Source organism: Manihot esculenta, chromosome 4 (assembly GCF_001659605.2).
Source record: "Manihot esculenta cultivar AM560-2 chromosome 4, M.esculenta_v8, whole genome shotgun sequence".
Classification (NCBI taxonomy): Eukaryota; Viridiplantae; Streptophyta; class Magnoliopsida; order Malpighiales; family Euphorbiaceae; genus Manihot; species Manihot esculenta.
In genome coordinates, this window is record NC_035164.2 from 33,661,966 (window position 1) to 33,687,978 (window position 26,013).

Genomic DNA, 26,013 nt, shown 5'->3' on the forward strand with positions numbered 1-26,013 from the left:
CATTTATGTTTGGATCAATGTTATGGGCCACATGGTTTTGTTTGGTTATGTTTTTGGATTTGTGCTTTGCTTTGTTTATGTCTTTGGTTTCTGTATGTAACTTGTATCTTGAAAATGCAAGAATCACAGAAAATGCAAGAATGCTCTCCGATATTAAAAATAGATGACACATTAAAAGAAATTAAATGTAATTTATTAATTTAAATATATTTTAACAATTTTTTTTAATTTATGAAACTAGAAGTAAAATCATTATGTGAGAAGTATAGTAATTTAATAAATAAACTAGCTTATTAAAAAGAAAGTGATATATGAGCACTAGCATTATAATTTTATAAGAATTTTTATTTAAATTATTTATTTTTGAAAAATTACTGAATAAATGGGATTCTTCTATTATTTCAACTTACTAACACAGAAAAAAAGAGGAGAAATTATTGAGTAGATCTACCATAATACGTACGGACAATAATATGTGGGCCTCTTTTAATCGATACAAACTTGTATAATTGAGGGCCTATTGGGCCTGGGACCCAACATAAATTGCCCCAACACCAAATCAGAATTCACTTTCTAATGGCCCACTTCAATATTTCCAACCCTACTTTTTTTATAAAATAATTGAATAATTTTGAAATATAAATAAATTAATAAATTTTCTAAATCTCATAATAATTTATCCTTTTATAAAACTTATATTATCACTTTCAGCATGGTTTAGAGTATGGAAATAATTAATAATAAATATTTTATTATATTTGATAGGAAAATTACTTCTTAGTTCCTGAGATTTAACGTAATTAACACTTCTGTTCCTTTATTTTGACGATTCAACACTTAAGTCCCTCACTTTCTATTCCGTCTAAATTCGTAATCCTTCCGTCCATTTAAATCGTTTGGTCAAAGAGTCAAAAGTGAGAGATAATAATTTTTTTCAAAAATACCCTTATCTCAATGTGAAATTCCTATTTTTTTTCTCTTTCATGTTTTCTCTAGTTGCAGAATAAGAAGAAGAAAAAGTTGCAGAAAGGGTAGGTTCTCTCAATGTGAAATTCCTATTTTTTTTTCTCTTTCATGTTTTCTCCGGTTGCAGAATAAGAAGAAGAAAAAGTTGCAGAAAGGCTAGGAAGAAGAGAAGAAGAAGGAGAAGAAAGAAGAAGAAGAAGAAGAAGTTGCATAAAGGGTAGAAAGAAGAAGAAGAAGATGCGTTTGAGTTTAGATTTAGTGAGGATTAATTTTGTCAATTCACGTGTTCCAAACGGCTATTTTGGATGGAAGAACTACGAATTTGGACAGAAAATAAAGTGAGAGACTTAAGTGTTGAGTCGCCAAAATAGAGGGATAAAAGTGTTAATTACGTTAAATCTCAGGGATTAAAAAGTAATTTTCACTATTTGATAATTTAACTGTACTATGAATTAGCAACATGTGAAATTGGGAGAGAAAGTGCTTTTTTCGGTAAACAGCGAACGATGTATACTTAACTCTTGTTTGATCGTTAAGTGTAACTGAATCCTTTAATGACTGAAAAATTAAATATTGTCTTTTTATTAATTATACATAATATTGTTAGACAATATTTTAATATGATTTATTATATAAATATTTTATTATTTTTCAAAAATATTTTTAATAATATCTCCGCTTGAGTAGCAAAATTAAAATAATAATAATAAAAAAAAGGCGAAAACGTTGCATGAAATTCTAAGTGTGTTTACTAATAATAAATTAACAAACACGTGCGATTAAGCCATACAATTAAACAAATCCAAAACACAATCTTTGTTTGTTAAAAGAGTTAAAGCCAGTCGCGGAGAGAGCAAAACATCAAGCACGCGCCTTTATATCTGTTTGTTCGGCCACTAAGCCAGTTGTGATTTTGCGGTGGCATCACGCTCGTAAGTTAGCATGGTTAATAATATGTAAGAAGCGAAGAATTAGGGCAAATCGCTGATTTTTAGTTAAGATCTGGCCAGATTTTTAACAAGGAAAAGGAACATGTGGTTAGGAAGCTGAATTTAGATCGCCAATTGCTCATGCGTACGTGAGAACCAGTCTCCACACGTTCCAATTTCGAGTTCCCCATGATTTGTTTTAACAGAAAGTTTCAGTCTTTTTTCTTATTCTTCTTCCTAATGGGGATTCTCATCTATTCTTGGGTTGTTCTATACAGTGATGGCATGCCCAAGCCCTTAATGGAAACAACTAGTCAACTGCTGCATTAATGGTAATGAAAAATTCAAAAGAAAATTTGGCAGATATGAATCGGCAGGAGGTAACTTGTAGGCACTGGACAAGGTAGCACTTGAGAGAATGTGCTTGTGTTTGTGTTCGGATTGGGCAAGTTTTGGGTTTTATCCATTTGGGACCTACAAAGTCCGCATCTTCTATGTTTTAGTATTTTGGGGTTTTGTATAGCTTTTTGGGTGAGATCCTCTTGTGGAATTCCAAGGTAAACCTCTTCTCTACCGAATCTATCTTTTGCCACATGCATGTATTGATTCCATCTCCACTTACTCCTTTTTTCCTCCCTTCTCCACCCCTTTCTCCTTTTTTCTTCTTCTACTGTCTTGTTTTCTTGTTTTTGGCACTTGAATTTTAGATTCAAGTTCGGTTTTTTTGAGGTGGGTTGATTGTGGGTACTTGCAAAGTTGAGCTAATATAATATTGGTTCTTCATTTTTAGGGAAATGGTTTAATTCTGTGAGGTCGGTTGCTTTTTAGGTACTTGCCAGTAAGTATTTGTGTCGATATTCTCTCATGTGCTCCAGTTGTTTGTTTATGGTTTTCAATCAGGAGCAGATTTATCTTTATGAAGTGGGTTGATCTTCACTACCTGTTGCTTTTGCTATCTGGGTAGGCCTGCATTTCTTTTTATGACTGAATTTATTAGACAATTATACCATTATTTGTTTTTTGAAGTTGATCAACCTTTGATGCTTGTAGAATACGGTGCAATTCTTCAGAAAGTAATTGATGCTATCTGAGTATCCAAGCCTTCCTATTGGCTATCCTCACTGAAATTCTGTTTCCTTGACGAGGAATTGCAATTGCCACTTGGGTAGGCATTTTTCATAGAGAATTTTGCCTCAAAAGGATGCTAATTGGCTCCTTTTGTGATTTGGGGAAGGAATGTCTTTGTAAGTGGAAATTGTAGCAAAGAAAAAGCAAAAGGTGATGAGAGGACTGAAAGATGAGGAAAAATTGTTAAGTCCCATGTTTCCTAGGCTTCATGTGAACGATACAGAGAAAGGAGGGCCAAGGGCACCTCCAAGGAACAAGATGGCTCTATATGAACAGCTTAGTATTCCTTCTCAAAGGTTTAGTTCCGGATCGTCAGCTATGTTGCCTCTTCCACCTAACACTGGAAGTAGCTTGGTTCTTTCAATGTCCTCAAGCCATGTGAGTTTGATAATTTATCCTTTTTTATTTTTGCGCCCATGAATTTTTTCCCCCTATGCTGGAATCTACCTTGTTTTAGTTTAGGAGCATCCTTTTGTTTGATTCCACAATTAGTTTATAAAAAATGACCAATCTTTTAAACTCTGATTGGTTTGGATTCACATATACTGTATCTGATGCTGGAATTTCATGATGCATGATCTTGGCTTTTCAAAAATGCGCTGAATCAGTGTTCTCCCGCCCCCCCCCCCCATCATCAGGATTTCACATAGAAGAATTTAGTTTTTGAAAAACTCTTAAAAAGGAAGTCCATGGATTAGTTTGCAAATTTCCTGAATTTTGTTTGTGAGGTTTTTTTGAGTGATTTATCAAATGATTGTTTAGGCCCTCCCTTTTTTTGGTGTGTGGGTTGACGGACAGACATATGAATCCCTGATTGTTTCCATTATGGGGCAGGAGTACTAGGCTACAGCCCCTTTTCATTTATTCATTGATCTATGGTTTTGTGTATTATGAATTCCCATACTTCTTCTCTATCTTTTGCTGTTGGATTACAAGTGATTCATTTTCACAGGGTGGTGGCCCTGAAAGGAGTGTTTTTACTCAATTCTGCAACTCACCCGCACCTTCACATTCTGAGAGGCCTTATTCTCAATCTTGTAGTGGAGTTAAGCTAAGTAATAAGATGGAAAGCCAAGATCAGAAATCCATGAGTTCCAGAAATGATCAAAGTTTGAATACCACACAGCCGTTGTCATCAAGTGCTAAATGCAATTCGTTTCAATCACACAATTTGTCCAACTTTAAAAGTTTCTCGTTGAAAAAGCTTGGATATGAACATGATTTTAGGCTTCCCAGCTCTGCCCAGTCAGGAGCAGTTTTAAATTGTAGCAGCAGTCAACAGAGTAAGGATCAAGAAAACCGACCTTTCTGGAACTTGAGCTTCTCAATGCACTTTCAAAATGTTTCTGAAAAGCAGAAGAAAGTAGCTGGATCCATAAACCTAAAGACAAAAGAGGGTATGTGGAACCAAAATGACGAGAACACAAAAATTTCCAAGGCTTATCCGGATCCTTTGGAAAGACCTGCTTCAATCCAATCAATTCAGGTTAAACCTTCAATAGATGTATCTTCAAACCCAACAGGCAAAGTTAAGACCACCGAATCATTGAAGCGAGCACATCCTTTGTCAAATCAGGAACATAGAAGCAGTTCTGTGGTTGTCTTGAAAAGCTTACATGGTAAAAATGTACAATTCAATAAAAAATTTTTGGTGATGCAAGCAAAAACAAATTTTAAAGATAACTTTTTGGTGGAATCTGCTGGGGTCATAGGTGAGGAAAATGCTCCCAAGGTGAGAAGTGAAACAGGTCCTATGTTATCACTTGGAGATGATATCAGAAGTCATAATGGAATTGAGACTGGCAACAAAAACCACGAAGACAAGCGACAAGGGTCTTTACAAGTGGGCAATGTAGAAAAGCATGATGATGTCTTAGAAACTGCTGTGGTAGATTGTTTATCTGCTTTGGATGCAAGTCCTGATGATGTTGTCCGTGTAATGGGTGAGAAACAATTTTGGAAAGCAAGAAGAACTATTGTCAAGTGAGTATCTGTTCTAGTTATTGCTATTTCCATAAGTTGCAGCATATCAACATCAAACTTGTGGAATTTTCTTTCATTCTCTAAAATTGATGCACCTTTTGGTACACATATTTGATCCGAGTTAAAATTAGCAATTTGATCTATTTATTCATCTTATATGCTCTTATTCATTCAATGCTCTTAGGATTTGGAGTGGTTTGTTGATATTTCAACAGGAAGTTCTAGGAAATCTCTGTTGTCTATGTTTTCACTGATGCGGTCTAATTACTTTTGTGGAATTTGGAGTAGCTAAATTCATTTCTAAGTTTATATTGTGGCGCCCCTGCCATTTATATCTACTTATAAACTATGATCTCTCACATGCATAAACACTATAAACTCAAAAATTTGGTACTTATGTTTGTTATATGACTTGCTATTCTTTTATTTACTTGCAAGCAATGGTTGCCAAACTAGATTAATGAAGCAGAGAGGAGAAACTACCAATTAGAAAACACCAAGATCAAATAAGGTTTTATGACATTGTGCCATTTTAAATGGAGATCAATCCTATTTAATAATTTATAAATTTGAAGGTACAAATAGATGTATTATGTATGAAAATTAATATTTGAAAGTAATAATAGAGTGACAATTTTATTTCTCTTTTAACATTTATTTCTTACAAGTTATATTTTAGATTAATTTTTTAACATTTTTCAATTTCTCTCAAACGCTATACAATTATCTATGCACTCTCTTTAATTTCTGATACTCTTTTAATTATTTTAAACCCTCATTAAAACTTTCAACATCCTCTATTTTACTTATTTTCTTTACTACTTCGTTATTCAATTAACAAACTTTATCATATTATTTTATAAAAAATGGAAATTAGCAGAATTGGAAGCTTGAGGAACAAGGATGAGAGTAAAATTGGTGAATCACCATAATTTCTCATCTCTTTTTATTTCTCTTAACCCTTTTTTTTTTTTAATTAAGTTCAAGTCATTTCTTATTAAATTTTATTAACAAATTATTTCATTCTTTTTTCTTCTTATTTTTATTTAATTAAAAAATTTCTAAGAAAAGTTGAATATTTTTACAAAGATGACTTAATTCCAAACTACCCTCAAAATATTATCCAAACCTTCTCAAACAGCCTTGCCCTTTGAACAGTTTCAGATTGTACTCCGACCAGAAATGTTGGTTCCGCAACAGTCCTCCGAACTGTCCCTTGACTGTTTGGTTCAGGTGCAAGGAAATCTTGAACCTAACCTGTGGTTGAGGGCCACCCCTGGGTGAGACTCTCACATATTATAGAAGAAGGAGAAGGAATAAAGAAGGCAGTTTTGGAAGGAAACAGAAAAAGGATAGGGTGTAGTTGTAAATTTGAGCACAGGTTTGGATTTCTTTTTTAATCATTAACCCAAACTGAATCATTAATGTTTCTGTAAGTACTGAAGTTGCTTGATTTAGTTGATTAACTAAAAATGATCTTCTCGATTGTTAGGAAATTAGTTCCTAGAAATCTTGGATGGGTTGATGAATATTGATATTCATTCCTCACATGTTAGTATGATGGTATTGTCCCTGTAAAATCATGATAAATTTGGAGGATGACATTTTAGAGTTTTCAGCCTTCAACTTCTTCAGTAGTTGAGAACCAGCGTACTGTGGTTTTTCAATGAGAAGCTCCTCTTATTTATTTATCAGTGCTTTTCAATGGCCACTGCTTTGATTGAGCAAACTTGGCTCTTTTTCTTACGCCTTATTATGATTATTATTATTATTTACTTCTTTGTCTTGTTCCCGTTGATCATTCGGGGATTATAGTCATGCTTGAAACCTTCTTTTTCCCCCCTTCGTTTTGTGCCCAAATTTTATCATGATATGCATTTGAATCACTAGGGTATGGATGTATCCGCACAGATTTAGTTGTTTATTGATGCTCTCTCAGAGCATGAGTTTTCTATAAATTTTGCAAGGAAATAACAGTGAACGTTAAAAATCGAACAATCATACAGTCAAAGAATAAGCACGAAAAGTAAATAACATACTAATTGTTAAAAATCGAACAATCACACAGTCAAAGGATAGGCACGGAAAGTAAATAACATACGGATCTAACGGGATTTGCCAATTTGATTACGTTCACAACGGTTAGGGTTGTTTTATTTCCCTGTGAGTTTTTGAATAAAATATACTATAAGAATATTATATATTTATATATTCAGAAAAATTAAAAAAAAAAAACAAAATAGTCTTAACAAAATTCGTTTCGGGACTCCGCCTCACACTGTCCAATCAGCTCAGCGTTGAGTTGGTCTGCAATCGTGGATATGGTGTACAGTCCATAATCCATAATATATATCATTAGGCTCCATATCATAAAAGTGATCCATCTGGCAAGAATTTAAATGTAATCACTTCTGAACAAATAGCATATGGGGTGATATTAACTCCTACATTTTTGTCTTATTTCAACTCTATCTGATGCATCGAATATTTTGATGGGTGTTTTCCTTTCTCTAATCAAGAACGTTATTGTTTGACCAAACTTCTTTTTGTTGTTTTGTAGTCAACAAAGAGTGTTCACAGTGCAAGTATTTGAGTTGCATAGGATCATGAAGGTATGCTGGATATTGCCTGACCTCTTCTACTATGAGAAATGCTTATGATCTCCTTTCTTGATTTCTTTTATCTGGACGTTCTTATGGAATAATAGGTACAGAAGTTGATTGCTGGGTCGCTAGATCTATTTCTTGAAGAAAATATTTATCTCGGAAAAGCTCCATCCGAGTCGCGTGTGGGGAAGAAGGTTCCATCTGAGAATGCTATTGAACAGCCATCACTGATTGTTGAACCAAAAGACAATTTTCACGAGCAACATGCTAGTGCTGAATTTGCTGATGAGAATGCTATTGGGAAACTTCCTTTCGTCAATAATGAAACCGGTAAAGGACTTCTTACCCAGCAATCAAACTATGGTTCTCATTCAGAAGGTGTGCTGCCAGATCCTCTTGCTACCAATGCGAAACCATCTCCATGGTGTATCCTACCACCTGGAAATCAGTGGTTAGTTCCAGTCATGTCCCCTTCTGAGGGTCTTGTTTACAAGCCCTATACCGGGCCATGCCCTCCAACTGCAGGATTTATGGCCCCAGTTTATGGCAACTGTGGTCCTTTGAGTTTAACTGCAGGGAGCGGAGACTTTTTGAACGCAGCTTATGGTGTTCCAGCTTCTCGCCAACAAGGCATTGGAATCCTTACAAGCACCCCTCATTTGGGACAGACATACTTTCCACCTTATGGCATGCCAGTCATGACTCCATCCATTTCAGGATCAGCAGTTGATCAGGTGAGCCCATTCACCGGACCCCAATCAAAGGATAATCAGTTATCAGTTGGAGACATTAACTTCAACCTCCCCCACCAAAGCTCTTGTAATATGTCAAGCCAGAGGAGTCATGTGATATCACGTATTGGGAAATTTCGAGCATCGAACGAAAGCGAGTTACAAAGAAGTACAGCAAGTGTTCCCTCAGAGAGGCCCAAAGGAGATGCCCTTCCGCTTTTTCCTACAGAACCAACAGCTCAAGAATCAGATCAAAATGGTCAAACTGTTGAGCCTCGAACATGCGTAGTAAAGGTTGTGCCTCACAATCCTAGATCAGCAACTGAATCAGCAGCCCGGATTTTGAGGTCTATACAGGAAGAAAGAAAACAGTATGATTAGTTTATGGAAATTGTATCCATTGAGACATAAATTTGGAATTGAAAATATTCTTAGTCTCATCACATGTACTTCTCTATCAGTAATTTTATCATACGTATTAATGTCATGTAAATACATATTTAATGACAGTAGACCAGTACATCCTCAGGGAAGTTTGCCTTCTATCCTGGGCCTTGCAAAATTCCCTAGTCCTGTAATGTGAATGCCAGTACCTTACTGAAAGAAATAACTCCAATTGAATCTTATGACGGGACATATTATTATGCATTGCTACATCATTTAAATCTTGACAGGATTGAGCTTTCAGTGAAACATGCAACAGAGTCCTATTACTGCAATTGATATCGGCTGGAGAGTGAATCATGGTAACCCAGAAAATATTTGATCATTGGTAATGCTACTATTGTAACCTTCGCTTTGGTAGCCATCTCAAGTACATCATTGCTTTGCCCGATTGTTACAGTCTTACTGTCTTTGGAGTTTGATACATTATCATATGCATCTGCTCCACTGTTTGAAGTATCTATACTTCAAGAAAAAACACTGTAGGATTGTGGATTATATGAAGAGAAGAAAATTTGTTGCTTGCATATTTTGATTTCATTCAGGAGTTGGAAATACAAGTAATATAGTTTTCATAAGCTGTTATCTTAGGTTGTATGAGAAGTTGGTTTTTTAAAATGGTTGCTGCAAGGATATTCAACTCCTCCCCAATCCATTACCTTGCAGCTGAGGTGACTATTAAAATGACTTTGTCTATCAAGCTTTTAGGATATTATTATGATGTCAACAATCACAGTACTTCACCATCTTCATTGTAAGAATAAAATAAGGAAAATTAATGAATTTTACTTTAAAATAATAAAAAATTAATATTTCAAAAAGGAATGAACCCTCATGGACGAATAGAAAAGGAAAATAAATCCACCTTTAAAAAATTAATTGATTTATTTATTTATTGGTATGAAGATTATAATCTTCACCGAAAATTAAATAGGCCCAAGGCCTAATATGAAACTGAGTTGGGCTACTGGATTATAATAAAAAGAAATGTTTTGGACGATCTTTGAAGTCAGAATCCAAAGGAAAAGGAGACCTAATTTAGTTGCCTTAAAGATTAGCATTAATTTAATTCTTTAACGTTACAATATTAAATTCCTATAATCAATTTCAGCAATTATAATATTAAATCACATAATTATTCACTATCCAATATAGCATTATTTAATAGCAAAATGTTATGTCATCAATAACTGAATAATATATGTAAAATTAAATTTATTATATTACTCTTTTCATTTCATAATTTTTATTACTTTTATTTTTTTATATATTATCTATTAGCACCATAATAAAAATCCAATAGTTTGAAAATAAAATTTGATAGGTTTTAACAGGAAAAAAAGGAGGTATTTTTAAAAGAGGAAATTTCATCTTGTGATTTTGATTCATTATAGGTTGGATTTTGTATAGCAAAAAACATAACAAAAATGAGCCAATTATGTTGTATGTTGCAAATGATTGTAAACAACTTTCCTAAAGACTTTTCAATATTTCTTCTTTTTTTTTTTTTTTTTCTCACTTTTCTTGCTTTCATGTTTATTTTGTGTGGCAGCCTTTGAGGCACAATCAATCATATGCTTCCTCTTCATTCAGTGGATGCAATTCTCAATCATTTCTTTGTAATTTTAATCATAGGCTTAATTTTGGCATTTCTTGGTTTGGGGTTGTGTTTTTCTATTTACCACACAAATAAATTAGGTTATATGTGGAATTGGTGAATTACCAATTCATAGCTTTTATACTAGACTAGAATTTGGACTAAATTTAAAGATTATTTACTGAAAAACGCAATAATATTGTAAATATTATTCTGTGGTTGCAATCAATTCCCATAAACTTTCAAAAGCAATAGATTCCATTCCAAAAAAGAAAAAAAGTATTAGATAAAATTGGGAAGCTGCAAAAGAATTTTGCACTTTTGCTTTTACTGGAATTTTATTCTTTGCTTAACAATATTTTACAGTTTCAAAAACTAAGACATTAATGGATAAATTTATCATACGGTAGACTCCGTTTTCTATTTCCAAAAAATAGATATAGCCTTTATCAGCCTCTGAGATTCAGAAAATAAGATTTTACAATGGGCTCTGTAAAACTGAAAAAAATCTAGACCAAAAGCAGAGTATTTCTCCGTTTATATATTTTCTTTTACCTGCTAGTGACGTGTTAACAGGATGTATATCATTGGACCCCTACTGCGTTGATACGGACGTACGAGATAATCAGATCTCTGTCCCATACGTAACGGCCCCTGATTCTCCCCGGACGCGCATGCGTATGGACCCACATGACGGATGAGTGGGTCTCCCTCCTGATTCCGGACTGGACCAGAAGATAAGTCATGGGCTGAGTCCAAGAAGGATCTGTTCATCGGGCCTAAGAGATTAGGCCGGCCTGATTGAGTAAATTGATTGGAGTCCGATCTGGAGGGAGACGGGCTGGACCAGTCTCACGGGGGAGGCCTTGGACCCCCAAATGATGGGCTCACGATATGGGCCTGACCCCAATCCGGGGTGGATAAATCCAGCGGTCATCACAGTCTATACATATAAATTATTTTATTCGCCTTATAATTATTATCCACATTATGATTAATATATAAATAAATTATTATATTTTTAATTAATTTAATTTAATTTTTAAATAAAATAAATAAAAATTATAAGATAAAAAAAATATAAATCATGTTCTCTTGTGATTATTTCACCATTTATACATTAAATCAACGTACTTCTTCTAATTCATTTAATTTATCTTTCTTTTTTAGAATTAAATGCCAAAAAAGCATTTATGTTTCAAAACCTTTGATTTTAGCTACATTTAACTCCTCCAACATATAACCTACTTATATAAATACCTGCAATTTAAAAATACTATTTTCAAACTCCTTAATACATATAAAATAAATAAATCAAAATTAATGATAAAAATATCTACAATTTATTTTTTTAACGATTAATTTTAAAATTTATTGATACGGTCTAATCACATAGAGTTAATATAGCAAATAATACGATAATTTTATTAATTTTTAAGTATAATAAAATAATTTTAAAAAATTAAATTTTAATTAAAAAATATTGAATATAATTATAATAAAATTGTTATATCATTTTTTTATATAAATTTAGAAACTCAGCTTTTTATATATAAATTATTATTTATTATCACTTTCATCTTTTGCTCTTTTTTTTTTTGTCATTTTAGATTTAATAATTATTTTTTATTAAATATTTCATTTTAAATCAATATATAAACAAAGGAACTATTAACAACTATATTTAACAGTTATTAATTAATAAAATAATTAACTGTTAATAAAATAATTAATTATTTCTAAAATAATTAATATGTCGAACGGATCTAAATCGAATAATATTAAAATGATAGTTAATGCAATTTATTTGAAAAGCAGAAACATATAGGAAAAGTTATTTCCATAGGTATAAAGACAATTTACTTTTCAAATAATTATAAATCCCATGTAATTTCTTTAATTTAATTAAAATATTCCCATGCACACTACAATTAAAAGTTTTTTTTTTTTTATAAAAAATCTATAGTTAAATATGTATTTATTAATTGGTATTGTCACGTCATGGAATTTACTCTCTTTACATAATTTTCCTATAAACTTCCAAGATGGAGCATATTTTTTTCTTTTTCAATTTTTAGGGAAAGTTTTAATTGAAATTTTAATTTTTAAGATAGATAAATATTAATAAAATTTTTAAATACCATTTATTTAATTTTGATTGAATGACAAAATTAAAATTTTGCAGCTTTAGAAAAAAAATTCGGTTATCAAACTAAAGTTGATTTTAAATTTGACTTTTATTATATCCTAAAAATAAATTTATATAAATAATTATAATGCAATCAACATAAATTCGATTATTTCTTTTCTTTTAAGAAAGGAATGCTTAAATTTTTTTTTGTTTTAAAAAAATTCAATAAAAAATGATGGAATTGTGAAAAAACACACACAACAACAACAACGAACGTTGTTATGGCCCACCTGACAATGTTGGAAAACCCGAAATGTTTATGCAACAGACAAAATCTGACGAAACGCCTCCTAGGTTTTCACTCCCATACCGCAAACGGAGCTTGTCACTCCCTCACGCTCTTTTTCCGCTTTCGTTAATTTCCTATCAAGTTACAATCTTCAAGCTACAAAAATCAGACCACCACCTCTACCTTGTTTCTCCATTGAAACCCACAAAAGGAAACCCCTTTAACATCTCTCTCTCTCTCTCTCTCTTCAATAAAAGCTTGCCTAATTCAAGAACTGAAAGCCAGAAAGCGTGAACCGATCCATAACTTAGTTTCCTTAACGTTTCTTTCATTGTCAAATCTTATATAAACCCACCATCACCATTGTTGCATCCTCCTCAGATGGTAATCCCATTGTCATGTTACATGTTCTTTCCCTATTTGCCAAGATTCTTGGAAAGGAAAATTTAGATTTGATTATTCAATATTTCTTGTTTCTCCACCGTAATTCCCTGTTTCTCGCGTACCCGTTTGGTAAAGATTTGATTTTCTTTCCTTATTTGTGCTGATTTGGTTTTCTTAATAACTAGATGCCTTGATGGGTTTTGTTTTCCTCAACAAGTACACATCTGGCGGTAACTACTGTTGATCCTTTATTTATATGATGTTCTTGGAGACCCTTCTGTTTTTAGGGTATACTTTTTATGCACACCGAGTGTTTTGAGATTAAATTCTTCTGAAAATACAATACCGGACCTGATATCCAAATGGCATTGGAGTATGGCAAGGAGCCTGGTATTACTATTAGATTCATTCAGAGCAGGCCTCTGCCATTGAGACTTGTTCAATTTTTCTTGTTGTTTTTGGTTCTGGGTCTTGGGGTCTCCGTAATTAGTATGTATACGTTTCGACATTTTGGAATCCAAAATGTAACTGATGTAGGAAAGTCCAGTATATTTATCCCTTGCTTCGAAGCACCAAATGATTTAGAGCACTGGATTAAGCCTTCATCAAATCTGTTACATAGGATGAATGATACTGAGCTGTTTTGGCGTGCTTCATTTCTTCCTCGAAGAAAGGGATATCCATTTAAGAGAGTTCCTAAGATTGCCTTCATGTTCTTGACAAAGGGACCATTGCCATTGGCACCTCTTTGGGAGAGATTTCTCAAGGGACATGAGGGGCTCTATTCGATCTATGTTCATTCATTGCCTTCTTATGTTGGGAACTATACGGCATCGTCAGTGTTCTACAATCGACAAATCCCAAGTCAGGTATTGGATTTACTTTCTCTATTCTTACTATATCTATTGGCATTGTGCTCTATCTGTTTTATTGGGGACACATTCTATTTTACTTTAGTTCTCTGGATTCAGTTAATGGTGTTCAACTTTTTTATTCGAGAAATCGTAGGCTTTTTTTTCAATAATTAATGAATGAAATGCCGCTCTGATGAAAAATTTTCAATGAGTATGGAACATTATCAATATTTGCTTTCAGAGAGAAATAATCAATTTCAGTATTTGGTGTAGCTCTTTTCAGATGGACTCTAGTAGAATTATCAGTTCTGGTTTATTTTATATTTTGTTTCTCGTTCTCTTTTCTAGGATGATCAGTGTTAATTTCTCTGTGTGTTACAGGTGCCCGTATCATTAAGACTAGCTTGCTCGTCTCATTCTTTATTTTTCTCTATTTTTAAGATCCCTTATTTGTTCTGTTTTATCATCGTTTTGTTGGTTATGACTCAAAGTAGATAAATGGAAAACAGGGCAATGAATCAAAATAAATATTGATTCATCCGTAACCCTGGTCTCAAGAAAAATCAGCTTTCCCTTTAGTGTACCTGGAAGGTATGAAGCAATTATATCTCCGTTCTGAAGTTGTTGGTTCTTAAAAGATGGTTTCTAGTGACAAGAAGTCAAAGAATTGTTCATTTCTAGTCTGAATCGTTGGTCATTTAGCTATTCTTCTTGTCATTGAGCATTTTGGTTGATTTAGTGGGGAAGGATTGGCAACAGAGTTAGAAGATATAGTAATTGAGTTAAGCCATTTTGAAAAAGGCTTCATGGGTTCTTAGATGTGGAAGGGTTGGATTGTGGTTTCAACCGGCTTAATGCTTAATAAGAGAGCTCTGTCTACCAAGAAAAAGTTTGTGTAGTCAGCTCTATGTATTGGATCACTACTCTAGTTTGCCTATAATACTGAGATGCCATTTGCATTGGCTTTTTGGTAGAAGGAACCTTATATAAACATACATGGGAAATGGAGCTTTTTTGAGTTTCTGCCACTGGTGTCCTTTGCTTATGAGTTTCTTTGTTCCTGTCATGCCAATCACTTGGGCACAGACTTCTGCAGCTTGATTGTCATGTAGCTAAGAATGTATTTGTCCAATTGGTTCTCGAGTTTCCTTGCTCCTTCTACCCATAATTATGACTTATGGTGAAAGTTTTAAATTTGAAATGGTCAGCTTTCATCTTTGTAGGAGTTGAAAAAAAGAGTTTTATGTTGATTTTGGATGGGAATGCTAGTGAGACCACCTTTATTCATGGTTTTTAGCTTTGGTCGATAATTTTTGGTAATTTATTGATAACTCAATGATAGGTAAGGTCCACTATGTGTAAGGTAAAAAAGGTCCACTATGTGGTCTTGTTAGTACCAGACTAATAATTTTATAACTTTGTTGGTATTGTTTAATGATACTATACTGATTGTGACTATTCGTTAATACCCTTAAAAGAATTGTGCAATGTGTAGGGAAAGCCATGATCATCGATGCATGTGATAGCTGCTCCAATTAGGAAATGGATTTTACAGTTTGCTAATGTCACTTGCTTCCATTTTTTCCCTCCAAAGTCACTGTCATAGGTGATTCAGTCACCTCTGATGCTTATCTCTTGAGCATGCATTTTCATACTGTGGAAAAGGTTTTATCTCTAATTCGTAGACTGCCCAAAAACAGAGGAAAATGGGTGAGAGGGCCAATTGAGTTGCTTCATGAATCATGGTAGCTTTGCTGACATGGATTAGGTAGCGGTTATAGTGTTTGGAATGGAAAATTATGGTAGCTTCTGCAGAATGAATGCCATGCTTCTGCTCATAGAATGTATCTAAAATAATCTATGTCCTCCCTTTTAATGTGCTTTAGACCCAAGATTCTCCAAGCCTTGCTAATGTGCCACTTCAATTTTTTTTTCTGCTTGCAGAAAACCTTTTTTTATCAAATTCATGAACTACATGATATAAGTTTTCTCCCTTCTATAGTAAAAGCACAGAAACTACTACCCCTTTTGTAAATATTGGAACCAGTTCTTCCAGTCCTGTTTCAGTGGAAATGAAGACTGGTCAGCTTGCAAATCATAACCATTACTTCTGAGCTTTCTTCCTTGATAGTGTTAATAGAATGCAATTTACTAGTCTTGGTTGGAACTCTATTTTCTCAACCTGCTGCCTTAGTGCATCACCTTATTGCATATTCTCTTGTTGGAAATTGTCATCATTCTGTGTTTATTCTGTGCAGTTGGTAGAGTGGGGAAGGATGAGTATGTGTGATGCTGAGAGGAGACTCCTGGCAAATGCTCTACTTGATATTTCCAATGAATGGTTCATCCTATTGTCCGAGGCGTGCATTCCTCTCCACAATTTTAGCATTATCTATCACTATATATCGAGATCAAAGTACAGTTTCATGGGATCATTTGATGAAGAGGGTCCCTATGGTAGAGGCCGATATAATTGGAACATGCAGCCTGAGGTAACACTTCAGCAATGGCGTAAAGGGTCTCAATGGTTTGAAATAAATCGACGACTTGCAGTTAAAATAGTTGAGGACACCACATACTACCCCAAGTTCAGAGACTTTTGTCGGCCAGCATGTTATGTCGATGAACACTACTTTCCAACAATGTTGAGCATCCATGTTCCATATCTCTTGGCGAATAGGACGCTTACCTGGACGGATTGGTCGAGGGGTGGCGCACACCCCGCAACATTTGGAAAGGCTGACATTACAGTGGAATTCTTCCAGAAGGTGTTTCAAGGACAGTCATGCACCTACAATAATCAGCCAACAAGTGTGTGCTATCTCTTTGCAAGGAAGTTCGCCCCAAGCGCTTTAGATCCTCTATTAGGTTTAGCGTCGGAAGTTTTCGGGTTTTGACCAAGGCATATAGTTTGAGAAAGTTTTACCTAGGCATGCGAGTTCAGTTGCCAAGCTAGCCCATTCTCTATGTTAGGTATGAGGGATCTATTTCAAATGAGTTTTAGGGCATTCTAAGCATTGATGTCAAACCATTTCATATGTATAGTTATTCAATCTTAAGCCAAGTTACACTATCGAAACATCGTTGGTTAATAATATCATATTTCTCACCTGTTGCAGCCTGACGGAGGCTTTTTAATTTCAATTCATTATTCATATTTAGTGAGAATTATCAGTGGAAATGTGGTGATTCTTGTAGCTTTTTGTCAAGAACTCAATAAAAATTCTTATGCATAGGCCATTCACAGAGCCTATTTGATTCAGCAGTTGTAGTCAGTTATCAGTGGATAGTGATCAAATTTGGCCATCCCTAACTAGTTTTTTTTTATCAGTTAGCAGAAAGAAAAATATCAAACTCTATAACCTCCTGATAGCAACAAAGGTCTTCACATTGGCCGCTAAAGGAAGAGATTGATAGGGCCTTGACAGTCACAATCTCTCAAATAGCCAAGGGAAGGGCCTTTTAAGCATCATTGGACATTAATGCCATCACCTACTGAGGTTTCCTTCCGCCATTGATAACCATGAATGGATTCGGTCCAAACTCTTGGCAACCACGCAGCAAACAAATCTCAAAGAAACATCCTTCTTCTTGATAAGATCAGATATACAAACTCATTCATAAGCAAAAAAGAAAGGAATTGGAGACTAGCCTTTCGCTGTCCTAAGGTAGGGAAAGCACAACACATACAATAATTAGCTAAAACCAAGAGAAAAAGAAGCGCCTGGAACCGAAGTTGAGAGAAATTTTTTCTCTCTAAAAGAAAGAGAGAGAAAACCAAATCTAGACATGCTAATTAAAAGATCACAATTAGCATTTAATAATTAAAAAATTAGAATAAGATTATGAAAGTTGGAGTTTATATGATAATGGGATAAACAAAAGTTCTCATAATAAGCTATATTACCATTTTTGACGTAAACTCTTTGAAACAAGAATGAAGTAGTATTCCTAGAGAAGGGCTGGACCATCTAAACCTGGATGGTCCATTCTTTTTTTTTTTTTTTTTAAACTTGCAAAAAGTATTGTTTCTCTTTAAATGTAAATCATTAGCTATTTGGAAATCAGATTATAATTATCAAAATTCGAGTTAATTCTAATTCAATTTGCAAATCAAATTGAACTGCTAGTTTCAAATCGAGATCAGTTCAAAACCGGCCTTGTCCAGGACTAGGACCACCTCCTCACAGTCACATGCAAAAAAATTGGGAGTAGTTGAAGGTGGCCCCTGCCCCCACAAGCACACGGGTTTGGGTAAGGAGTTATGCATGCAAATGCCTTGTCCACTTCTTCACCAAACCACCAAGTGGTTGCTGTCTGTGAACACAAATTCTTCATCATGTTGCATTCAATACTATGCATAGATTCTTTGGGAACTGAATCCAAGGCCCAACTCTTTTGCTATGTGATTTACATTAATTTGCATCATTAATGAGGGCCCAGTGATTTCTTTAAGTGAATCTGCTTCAGATAAGTTGTCCATTTTGAGTTTGGAGGTTGGAGAATGCATGCATGTAGCCCTGCTTTTTTATTTACCTAAACGATGAACAAGTATCACCTGCCTAATTATTTCTAAAGCTCTTTTGGACTATGCATCGGTGATAATTCTGATCACATCATTATATCTCTTCTTTCTTTCCTCCCAAAAACCAACAAGCTCTCAGAGGTTGAGATATGGCCTTGTTTGTCGTCCCTTTCCTGCTAGGCATCAATAATCCATTGAATCAAATCAAAATCTAAAATTTCCCAGGACTTGACAAAGAAGCCTCCTCACAATCAAGCACTATTACACTTTTTTTTCTTTAAATTCGAATGCATTACTCTGGATTTTTTTTTTTTTTTTTAGTTTTAACAACAATCTGTAATTACTGCCCCAGTCTTATTACAAATTTGCAACTATTCCTGTCAATTTTCTAGTTCCTATGGCTCAGATTTCATACATCCCCACCTATGATTGCAGAAGTCTGGAGAAATGGTTCAAAAAGCCCTTCTGATTAGGCAAGAACTTAATATTCTGATAATGGTTGACCAGTTACCAGCACTTGACAAAAAAGAAATTCAAAACTTGAACAAGTCATATATACACCAGAAGCAGAATCATAATACGGACCTCAAAAATGCTAAAAGTTTTCAAGTCACCAAGAAGTTTATATCAACTGTGTAGTCGGTCAAGAAACAACTCACAGCTCGTCATGATGTTTTCCATCCGGCAAAGGAACGTCTGGTAGGAATTCAACAAGATACTTAGCAGCCAACGATGCATAAAGTACAGCACCATGTGGAAGGACATCTTCGTTGATTTCAAACAGGTGTGAGTGTGGAGATTGAAGCTGTTTATGCGTCTTATTCTGCATTCCGATAAAGAAGAAGTATCCAGGAATGAGCTCTTGATAAAATGCAAAATTCTTAGATTCCATCAATGGTGGCATATCGTTAACTCTATCAGTGCCAAGCAAACCTCCGGCAACGATTTTGAAGTGCTCGTGAAACTGTTCATTGTTTACGGTAGGAGGGAAAAAGGGTTTCTCATTCTCAAGGAAATCAACCGATGCTGTACACCTCTGTACAGAAGCTTGCATTTTGATGACCTGTTATTGAACACGAAACTCACTTGGTAATGATGAAATATAGAGCAATGAAATGGCAAACGTGATTACAAGGTGGAATTACAATGAAGAGATAGCATAAACATGATCATGACAGGCAAAGACGACTTAAGTAGGGAAAAATAGATCACAGTTCAGCAGCAATACCTCCTCTATACGCTGCCTAAGTTGCATAACGCTTTCTTTCGAAAAAGCTCAGAAGGTGCCACCTTGTAACAGAATCTGGAATAACATTGAATGCACCACCCCCTTTGAATTTTGCAACGGTCACCACCTGCAAGTTATGCTGCAATTTAAATAGCAGCAGTAGCAACATTAATAGTAGTAAAGTAGGGATGACAACAATTCCAATCAATTTGACAGGCCTATTAATTTCCTTATTCCGCAAACAAAAGAAGTCAAGTGTCGTGTATTTTCAGTGGATCCATATGTTGGTTAGTAGATTCCCCATTTTCCATCAGTGGGATGGGAAGAAAAGACAGATGATCCATGAGTTTCTTCCAACTTTCCCCATGAAACATCCATCCTAAAAAATTAATGGCCTTCTGCTACATTGTATATACACGGGACAAGAAATACTTTTCTACTCTACTTCTGGCCATTAGTCCTTCCACACCAGCAGAGCTTGACAACATTGTCAAACTGTTGGCAATCTGGTTAATAAACTGAGGTACTATTCTGCTGCATCTCACCTTTGAAATGGCTGGATCTAGTGCTAAAAAGGAGAATATAAAAAGGAGAGTTATAGAATCAATAACTCTCCCGCTTCTGTCAACTGTTCCTGAACTGTGTATAAAAAGGAGAGTTATAGAATCAATAAAATCAAGCAGTTCATTTGCAGTTAATTCTGTATCATAACAATATATAAATACAATATTCTATTTATTTGATTTTTTATAAAAATTAATTAAAACTGGAAGGACTGATATTCTATGTAATCAACTGGTTGGTTTCCTGAGAATTTCGATTACAAATTTACATTTGGCAGATGCTCTAAGAATTCAACTTTGGTGGGTTACTACTTTCTTTTTCATTTTTCCTGATTAGACCTTTTTATTTTAATGGTTTTATGATTTAAAAATGCAAATCTACTTTCACAAACATTCACTTTGATCACTTCCCATATACATATTCTAGAGAAAAGCTTAATTTCCTGTTCTGAAGTTGCAAAGTGTCAGCAGATTTGATTCTTCTCTATCAATGTGAAGAATGTGTCATCGAATAGAATAAGGAATTTGGATTTGTCATTTGAAAAATTGCCAAGCAAATATTATTCTTCCCTTTTGCTGCCAAGATTACCTCACAACGATTCAACAACTGGAAAGCTGGGTTGCGTACTTGTGAAGCTACCTGCCGTTATCTTGTGAAAAGCTATGACAAATGTTTTTGAAAGCCGAGTGATTTTAGTCCTGGAATTGTTTGTTCATTTGCCAGAATCAGAATCCGATACTGCACAGCTCTTCCACTGATTTCTCTGTATTAATATAACTCTCTGCTCTCTGCTCAGCATATACCAATTCATATGGTAAGAAGTCACAACTCCCTAGTTAGAACATTGGCTTCATTAGAAATTTGATCATGCAAATTTTGACAGAATTTTCTGTTTTTCGTTTTTCTAGGAAAATATCAAGGAACAATCAAGTGGGAAGAAGAAGAGCATAGTTGTAGGATCATGGGGAGGAAATGGAGGGACTGGCTGGGATGACGGAATCTATAATGGAGTAAGAGAAATCACCATAGTTTTCGACCATTGCATCGACTCAATCCAGGTTGTTTATGACAAGAATGGCAAGCCAGTCACTGCTGAAAAACATGGAGGAGTAGGAGGCAGTAAAACAGCTGAGGTACCCATTTCCCCTGCACTTTTTTTTTTAATAAATCATTCGGTATTCAAAAGCAACCAGTTTCTTATACTGAGCTTATACGTATCAAAATGACTAGTCAATTTTGTCATTTGTTTCAGATAAAGTTGCAATACCCAGAGGAGTTCCTGGTGAGTGCAAGCGGCCACTACTCCTCCGTGGTTCCCGGATGGAGTCCAGTGATTCGGTCGCTGACACTGAAGAGCAACCGGAGAACATATGGACCATACGGAGTTGAAGAAGGGACGCCATTTAATCTTTCCATGGATGGATGCTCGATTGTGGGTTTCACTGGGAGAAGTGGATGGTACCTTGATTCTATTGGATTTCGATTATCTCGTTCTCAATCTCCTAAGCTTCTCCAAAAGTTTCAGCAAAGGCTTCAAAGGCTTACTAGCTCTGTTTCAAAATCTAACAAGGATAATGACCAGCGCCAAAAGCCTTATTATTAGATCAACTGCCTGTTCGTGTATTTTATTGGATTTTGTTTTGTAATACTAATATATGTGGTTGTGCTTATTATAATATTCAAATTAAAAAAAAATTGATTAAATAATGTATTAAATATTTATAGATAAATTTCTAATATATTCTCTTCTCATATTATTTTATTACCTAATAATACAGTTAATAAATAAATTATTTATTCCACCGTCCAATGGCGATTGGCGAAAACGGGGTCATCAACGCGGTCAACCTCACGCGCCAACAGCTAGTTTCCAAAGGTTAATTTCGTAGTTCCAACATTACATCCATTCTTCCTTTGCCTCGAAGCAATAGTCCAAACCGGCGAATTAACGATCGAATTTAAATACCCAAAGTCCTATTTGGGGTTTTCTCTACATTTCACAAAATCGAAAAACCCCTTTCTGGTTTCCAGCAATGGGCAACACGGAGAAACTTTTGAATCAGATCATGGACCTCAAGTTCACCTCGAAATCTCTGCAAAGGCAGGCCCGGAAGTGCGAGAAGGAAGAGAAGTCGGAGAAATTAAAGGTGAAGAAGGCAATCGAAAAGGGAAACATGGATGGGGCTCGGATCTATGCCGAAAACGCTATCCGGAAGAGGACCGAGCAGATGAACTACCTCAGGCTTGCGTCTAGGCTCGATGCTGTCGTTGCTAGGCTCGATACGCAGGCCAAGATGACCACCATTAACAAGTCCATGGCCTCCATCGTTAAATCGCTCGAGTCTTCTCTAGCCACTGGTAATTTTTTTTCCCTTTATGATTGTTGATTTCGGAAATATTATGGTTTTGATTTTTCAAAGCTTGGGATTTTTTTTTCTTGAACGGGTATAATCTGCCGATAAATGACGAATATAACTCTGGAAAAGCAAAACTTATAACCATTGCATAATGATTGGCCTGGGATTAGAGAAATTTGTATGTCTATTCTTGGATTTTGTCTTCTGATAGTAATTGACTTACAAGCTTTTTTTGGTCAAGGTGTTTGTTTTTGCTTCTGTTTTGTTGTTCATTTTTTTTATGGGACTAGTAATGATCTGTGAGAAAGGTGTTGATAATGAAAATGGGATGTATGGAAACCCAAACTTCAATTTTCGAAGCTCATTTTACTCCTGGCATCTGCCACGAGAAATGTCAGTTGAGTAATTTTGTATATGTCCTGGTAGATAGTTTGCTGTTGTCTGCCTGGCAATCTTTTATGCTTTTATTTGTAAAAGTAGGCTGTAGCCATAATATCTTTAATAATTTTTGGCTGCAGGTAATTTGCAGAAGATGTCAGCGACTATGGATCAATTTGAGAAACAGTTTGTAAACATGGAGGTCCAGGCAGAATTCATGGAGAATGCAATGGCTGGATCCACCTCACTATCCACACCTGAGGGTGAGGTCAACAGCTTGATGCAGCAAGTAGCTGATAACTATGGATTGGAGGTCTCTGTTGGGCTCCCACAGCCTGCTGCACATGCGGTGTCAACTAAATCAGAGGAGAAGGTTGATGAGGGTGATTTGTCAAGGCGTCTTGCAGAGCTAAAGGCCAAGGGTTGAATTTTGTATTAGGATCTGGTTTTCTGCCAATGTGATACACTTTATATACTTAACTACATGGTGATCTGGATTATGTTTGACGTCAGAAATTTATTGTGTAAATTTGGTTATATTTATATCAAATTTATGTTCTAGAATCTTGCTTGTTGAATTTGGATGGTAATGCATTTTGATGGTCGCTTAGATCATTTATCAACTTTCCAAAGGCAAGAGGTTGCAGGACTGAATGAGATGTGTCTTTTTGACATAATGGATCTAGGGTACGTAGAATTATGAGAGCTTAAATAGTATTTGTTCATGGCCAATGTCAGAATTTGTTAGAGCCTGACATTTAATTGGCAGTTGAATTATAGTGGCCATTTTCGTCGATTATTTTATGCCACTATTTCATATTACAAATCTAAAATAAATGAATTTTTATATTTCCTATTTTTTTATTATAATATATTTTATATATTTTTAAAAATTTACTATTTAATTTCGCATTATTACCATTACGTATTTTAATTTTTAAAAATTTATTAAAATATTTTTTTATCAATAAAATAATATTTTATATATTTTTATCGTTAAAAATATAATAAAAATTAAATTATTCTTTTTTTTTTTCGTTCTTTTTTTTTATCTATTCGGTTTTTTTTTTTAATCTTCAGTTCTTTTTTCTTTAAAGAGAAAATCAAATAATGAGGCCTAGATGTATTGATTGTTTATTGTAAGGCCTTTGGGCCAAAATTCTTATAAATGGTATTATTATCTTTCAAAAAAAAAAAAGTGTGTATATATATATATTAGACATTTTTTTATTGGTCTTTGTATAAAGTAATTTATTTTTATTATTGTCTTTTAGAAATTGGAGGTGGCAATGGCTAGGTGTGAAAGCATTCTGACGATGAGAAATAGAAAATTCATCTTCCAGTGCCATTCATTGCTACAATTATAATGCAAATTTACATTTAAACAGTTGATCAACTACAACTTACTTGTCTCTGTATAATTTTTGGAGACTTTTCTCTCAACTTTTAGGATTTCTGTAGTTTCTAGAAGTGCCATCTTTTTTGGTGTGTCGTTTATTGGCCTTGTCCTCCAGGCGGCGGGACGACGCCTTCTTTCCTATTTGAAAAATGGATTTTTTTTTTTTTTCTAGTGAATTGTATGTATTCTTTTAATGTTTTAGTTGCAGATTTGAAGAGTTTTGATAGGGAGACTTTGTTTTTTAATCTGCTAGTTGTTTTTTTTTGAAAGTGATGGAACTGCATGCAAAAATCTCATATTTATTACAGTATTACAGACTTTTTAGCTTTTTTCTTTGTTGTTATATTTATTTATATTTATGTTTGTGTTTACGTGTTCTTTATTCAGCGAACTGGTGACTAGTTATTTTAAGGACATTATCGACATCCGTCTTTTGAGTTGCTCAGAGAGCCTTAAAAAAGCCGAAACTCTGCTAGGTCTCTCCTCTCTTGTTCGGTTTGCTACAGTTTTGTAATCTTAATCTGATTGTCAATAGAATCTCTTTCTACTCTTCCTTAGCTTCCCCGCTCAATGATGGGGCATGTATGGTATCTCCCTTCTTTGAATAAATTTTAGGTTATTTCGTCGTTAAGAAGTGGAATTCGAAGTGAACGGTCGGTGAATTTGAATAAATTAAAAATTAAAATTTTAATATTTATGAAAATTAAATCTAATTGATTTTGGTCAGAAATCGAATCGAATTAAATTGATCTGATTCAATTCAGTTTGATCAATTTGAATATTTAATAAATTTTTTACTTTTACACTTTATTTTTAATATTTTAAAATTTAATTAAAATATTTTAATATTAATATAATGTAATCTCTTCATAATGATTCAGTGTTTTATTTTTGATAAAAATTAAATCGAATTGAAATAATCAAAATTTTTAAAATTAAAAATTAAATCGAACTAAAATAAATAGAAAAATAAAATAAATTTTCAAATTAATTAAATTCGATTAATTTTTTCAATTTAAACCGGATAATGCACACTTTTGTGGGAATAAATATTCTCTCAGATCAGATCCAACCCAATGCATTTAGAATTTCTAAATGGTTATACTTTCTTATTTTTGAATTGAGTAATTTGTAAGCTTTTGTTTTTCTTATCATGGATTGATTATGTGCTTATATCTAATTTAGATCGGTTCACTATCTTTGGACAAAAAGAAAAATTTATGTCATGTTATGAATTTTCAGATATTGCCTGGCTAGGCGCACGTGTGCTTGATGAGATGGAAGTAATAATTAAAATTTGCGAATAGAATTATTTCTTGGAAATTATATTTACAAGATTATTTTTCATTCTTTAGGAGGTCTCAAACTCCAATAAAATGAAGCAATATCCCACCCATCATAAAAAAAATTTCAAGAAATCTGTCCATGAAGAGTTTCAACACATAGAAGTTAGCATGAAAATATCCTGACCCTAGATTTTTCACTTAAATTCCTGTGAAAATTGACGAGAGTTTGCAGCA

At 34.2% G+C, this 26,013-nt stretch overlaps 5 protein-coding genes across 9 annotated transcripts; 4 read left to right on the top strand and 1 right to left on the bottom strand.

Annotated features, from left to right (window-relative positions):
* Positions 1–1,906: 1,906 nt before the first annotated feature.
* On the top strand, positions 1,907–9,002 carry LOC110613450 (ELF3-like protein 2). Of its 5 annotated transcripts, none has more exons than XM_021754585.2 (7): positions 1,907–2,040; positions 2,174–2,452; positions 2,796–2,855; positions 2,946–3,401; positions 3,976–5,006; positions 7,567–7,618; positions 7,714–9,002. In XM_021754585.2, exons 4-7 carry the CDS (start codon positions 3,177–3,179, stop codon positions 8,722–8,724), a joined length of 2,319 nt encoding a protein of 772 aa, XP_021610277.1. In that variant the 5' UTR covers positions 1,907–2,040; positions 2,174–2,452; positions 2,796–2,855; positions 2,946–3,176; the 3' UTR covers positions 8,725–9,002. The 5 variants fall into 5 exon arrangements, with proteins under 5 accessions (XP_021610277.1, XP_021610276.1, XP_021610278.1 ...); XM_021754588.2 differs by lacking the exon at positions 1,907–2,040 and having other exon boundaries at positions 2,056–2,452; positions 3,976–4,642; positions 4,736–5,006; XM_021754584.2 differs by lacking the exon at positions 1,907–2,040 and having other exon boundaries at positions 2,054–2,452.
* A 3,833-nt stretch (positions 9,003–12,835) lies between these two features.
* LOC110614157 (glycosyltransferase BC10) lies at positions 12,836–17,184 on the top strand. The gene is made up of 2 exons (XM_021755648.2): positions 12,836–14,057; positions 16,301–17,184. Exons 1-2 carry the CDS (start codon positions 13,551–13,553, stop codon positions 16,937–16,939), a joined length of 1,146 nt encoding a protein of 381 aa, XP_021611340.1. The 5' UTR covers positions 12,836–13,550; the 3' UTR covers positions 16,940–17,184.
* A 1,834-nt stretch (positions 17,185–19,018) lies between these two features.
* On the bottom strand, positions 19,019–21,008 carry LOC110613865 (IAA-amino acid hydrolase ILR1-like 4). Its single transcript, XM_021755232.2, has 3 exons — positions 20,341–21,008; positions 19,796–19,922; positions 19,019–19,630 (listed from the first exon to the last, which is right to left on the bottom strand). Exons 2-3 carry the CDS (start codon positions 19,820–19,822, stop codon positions 19,223–19,225), a joined length of 435 nt encoding a protein of 144 aa, XP_021610924.1. The 5' UTR covers positions 19,823–19,922; positions 20,341–21,008; the 3' UTR covers positions 19,019–19,222.
* Positions 21,009–21,045: 37 nt separating this feature from the next.
* On the top strand, positions 21,046–22,029 carry LOC110613864 (jacalin-related lectin 19). The gene is made up of 3 exons (XM_021755229.2): positions 21,046–21,173; positions 21,268–21,492; positions 21,612–22,029. Exons 1-3 carry the CDS (start codon positions 21,171–21,173, stop codon positions 21,960–21,962), a joined length of 579 nt encoding a protein of 192 aa, XP_021610921.1. The 5' UTR covers positions 21,046–21,170; the 3' UTR covers positions 21,963–22,029.
* A 225-nt stretch (positions 22,030–22,254) lies between these two features.
* On the top strand, positions 22,255–23,658 carry LOC110613863 (ESCRT-related protein CHMP1B). The gene is made up of 2 exons (XM_021755228.2): positions 22,255–22,717; positions 23,235–23,658. The coding sequence occupies exons 1-2, from the start codon at positions 22,393–22,395 to the stop codon at positions 23,519–23,521; spliced, it is 612 nt and encodes a 203-aa protein (XP_021610920.1). The 5' UTR covers positions 22,255–22,392; the 3' UTR covers positions 23,522–23,658.
* The last annotated feature ends 2,355 nt before the right edge of the window (positions 23,659–26,013 follow it).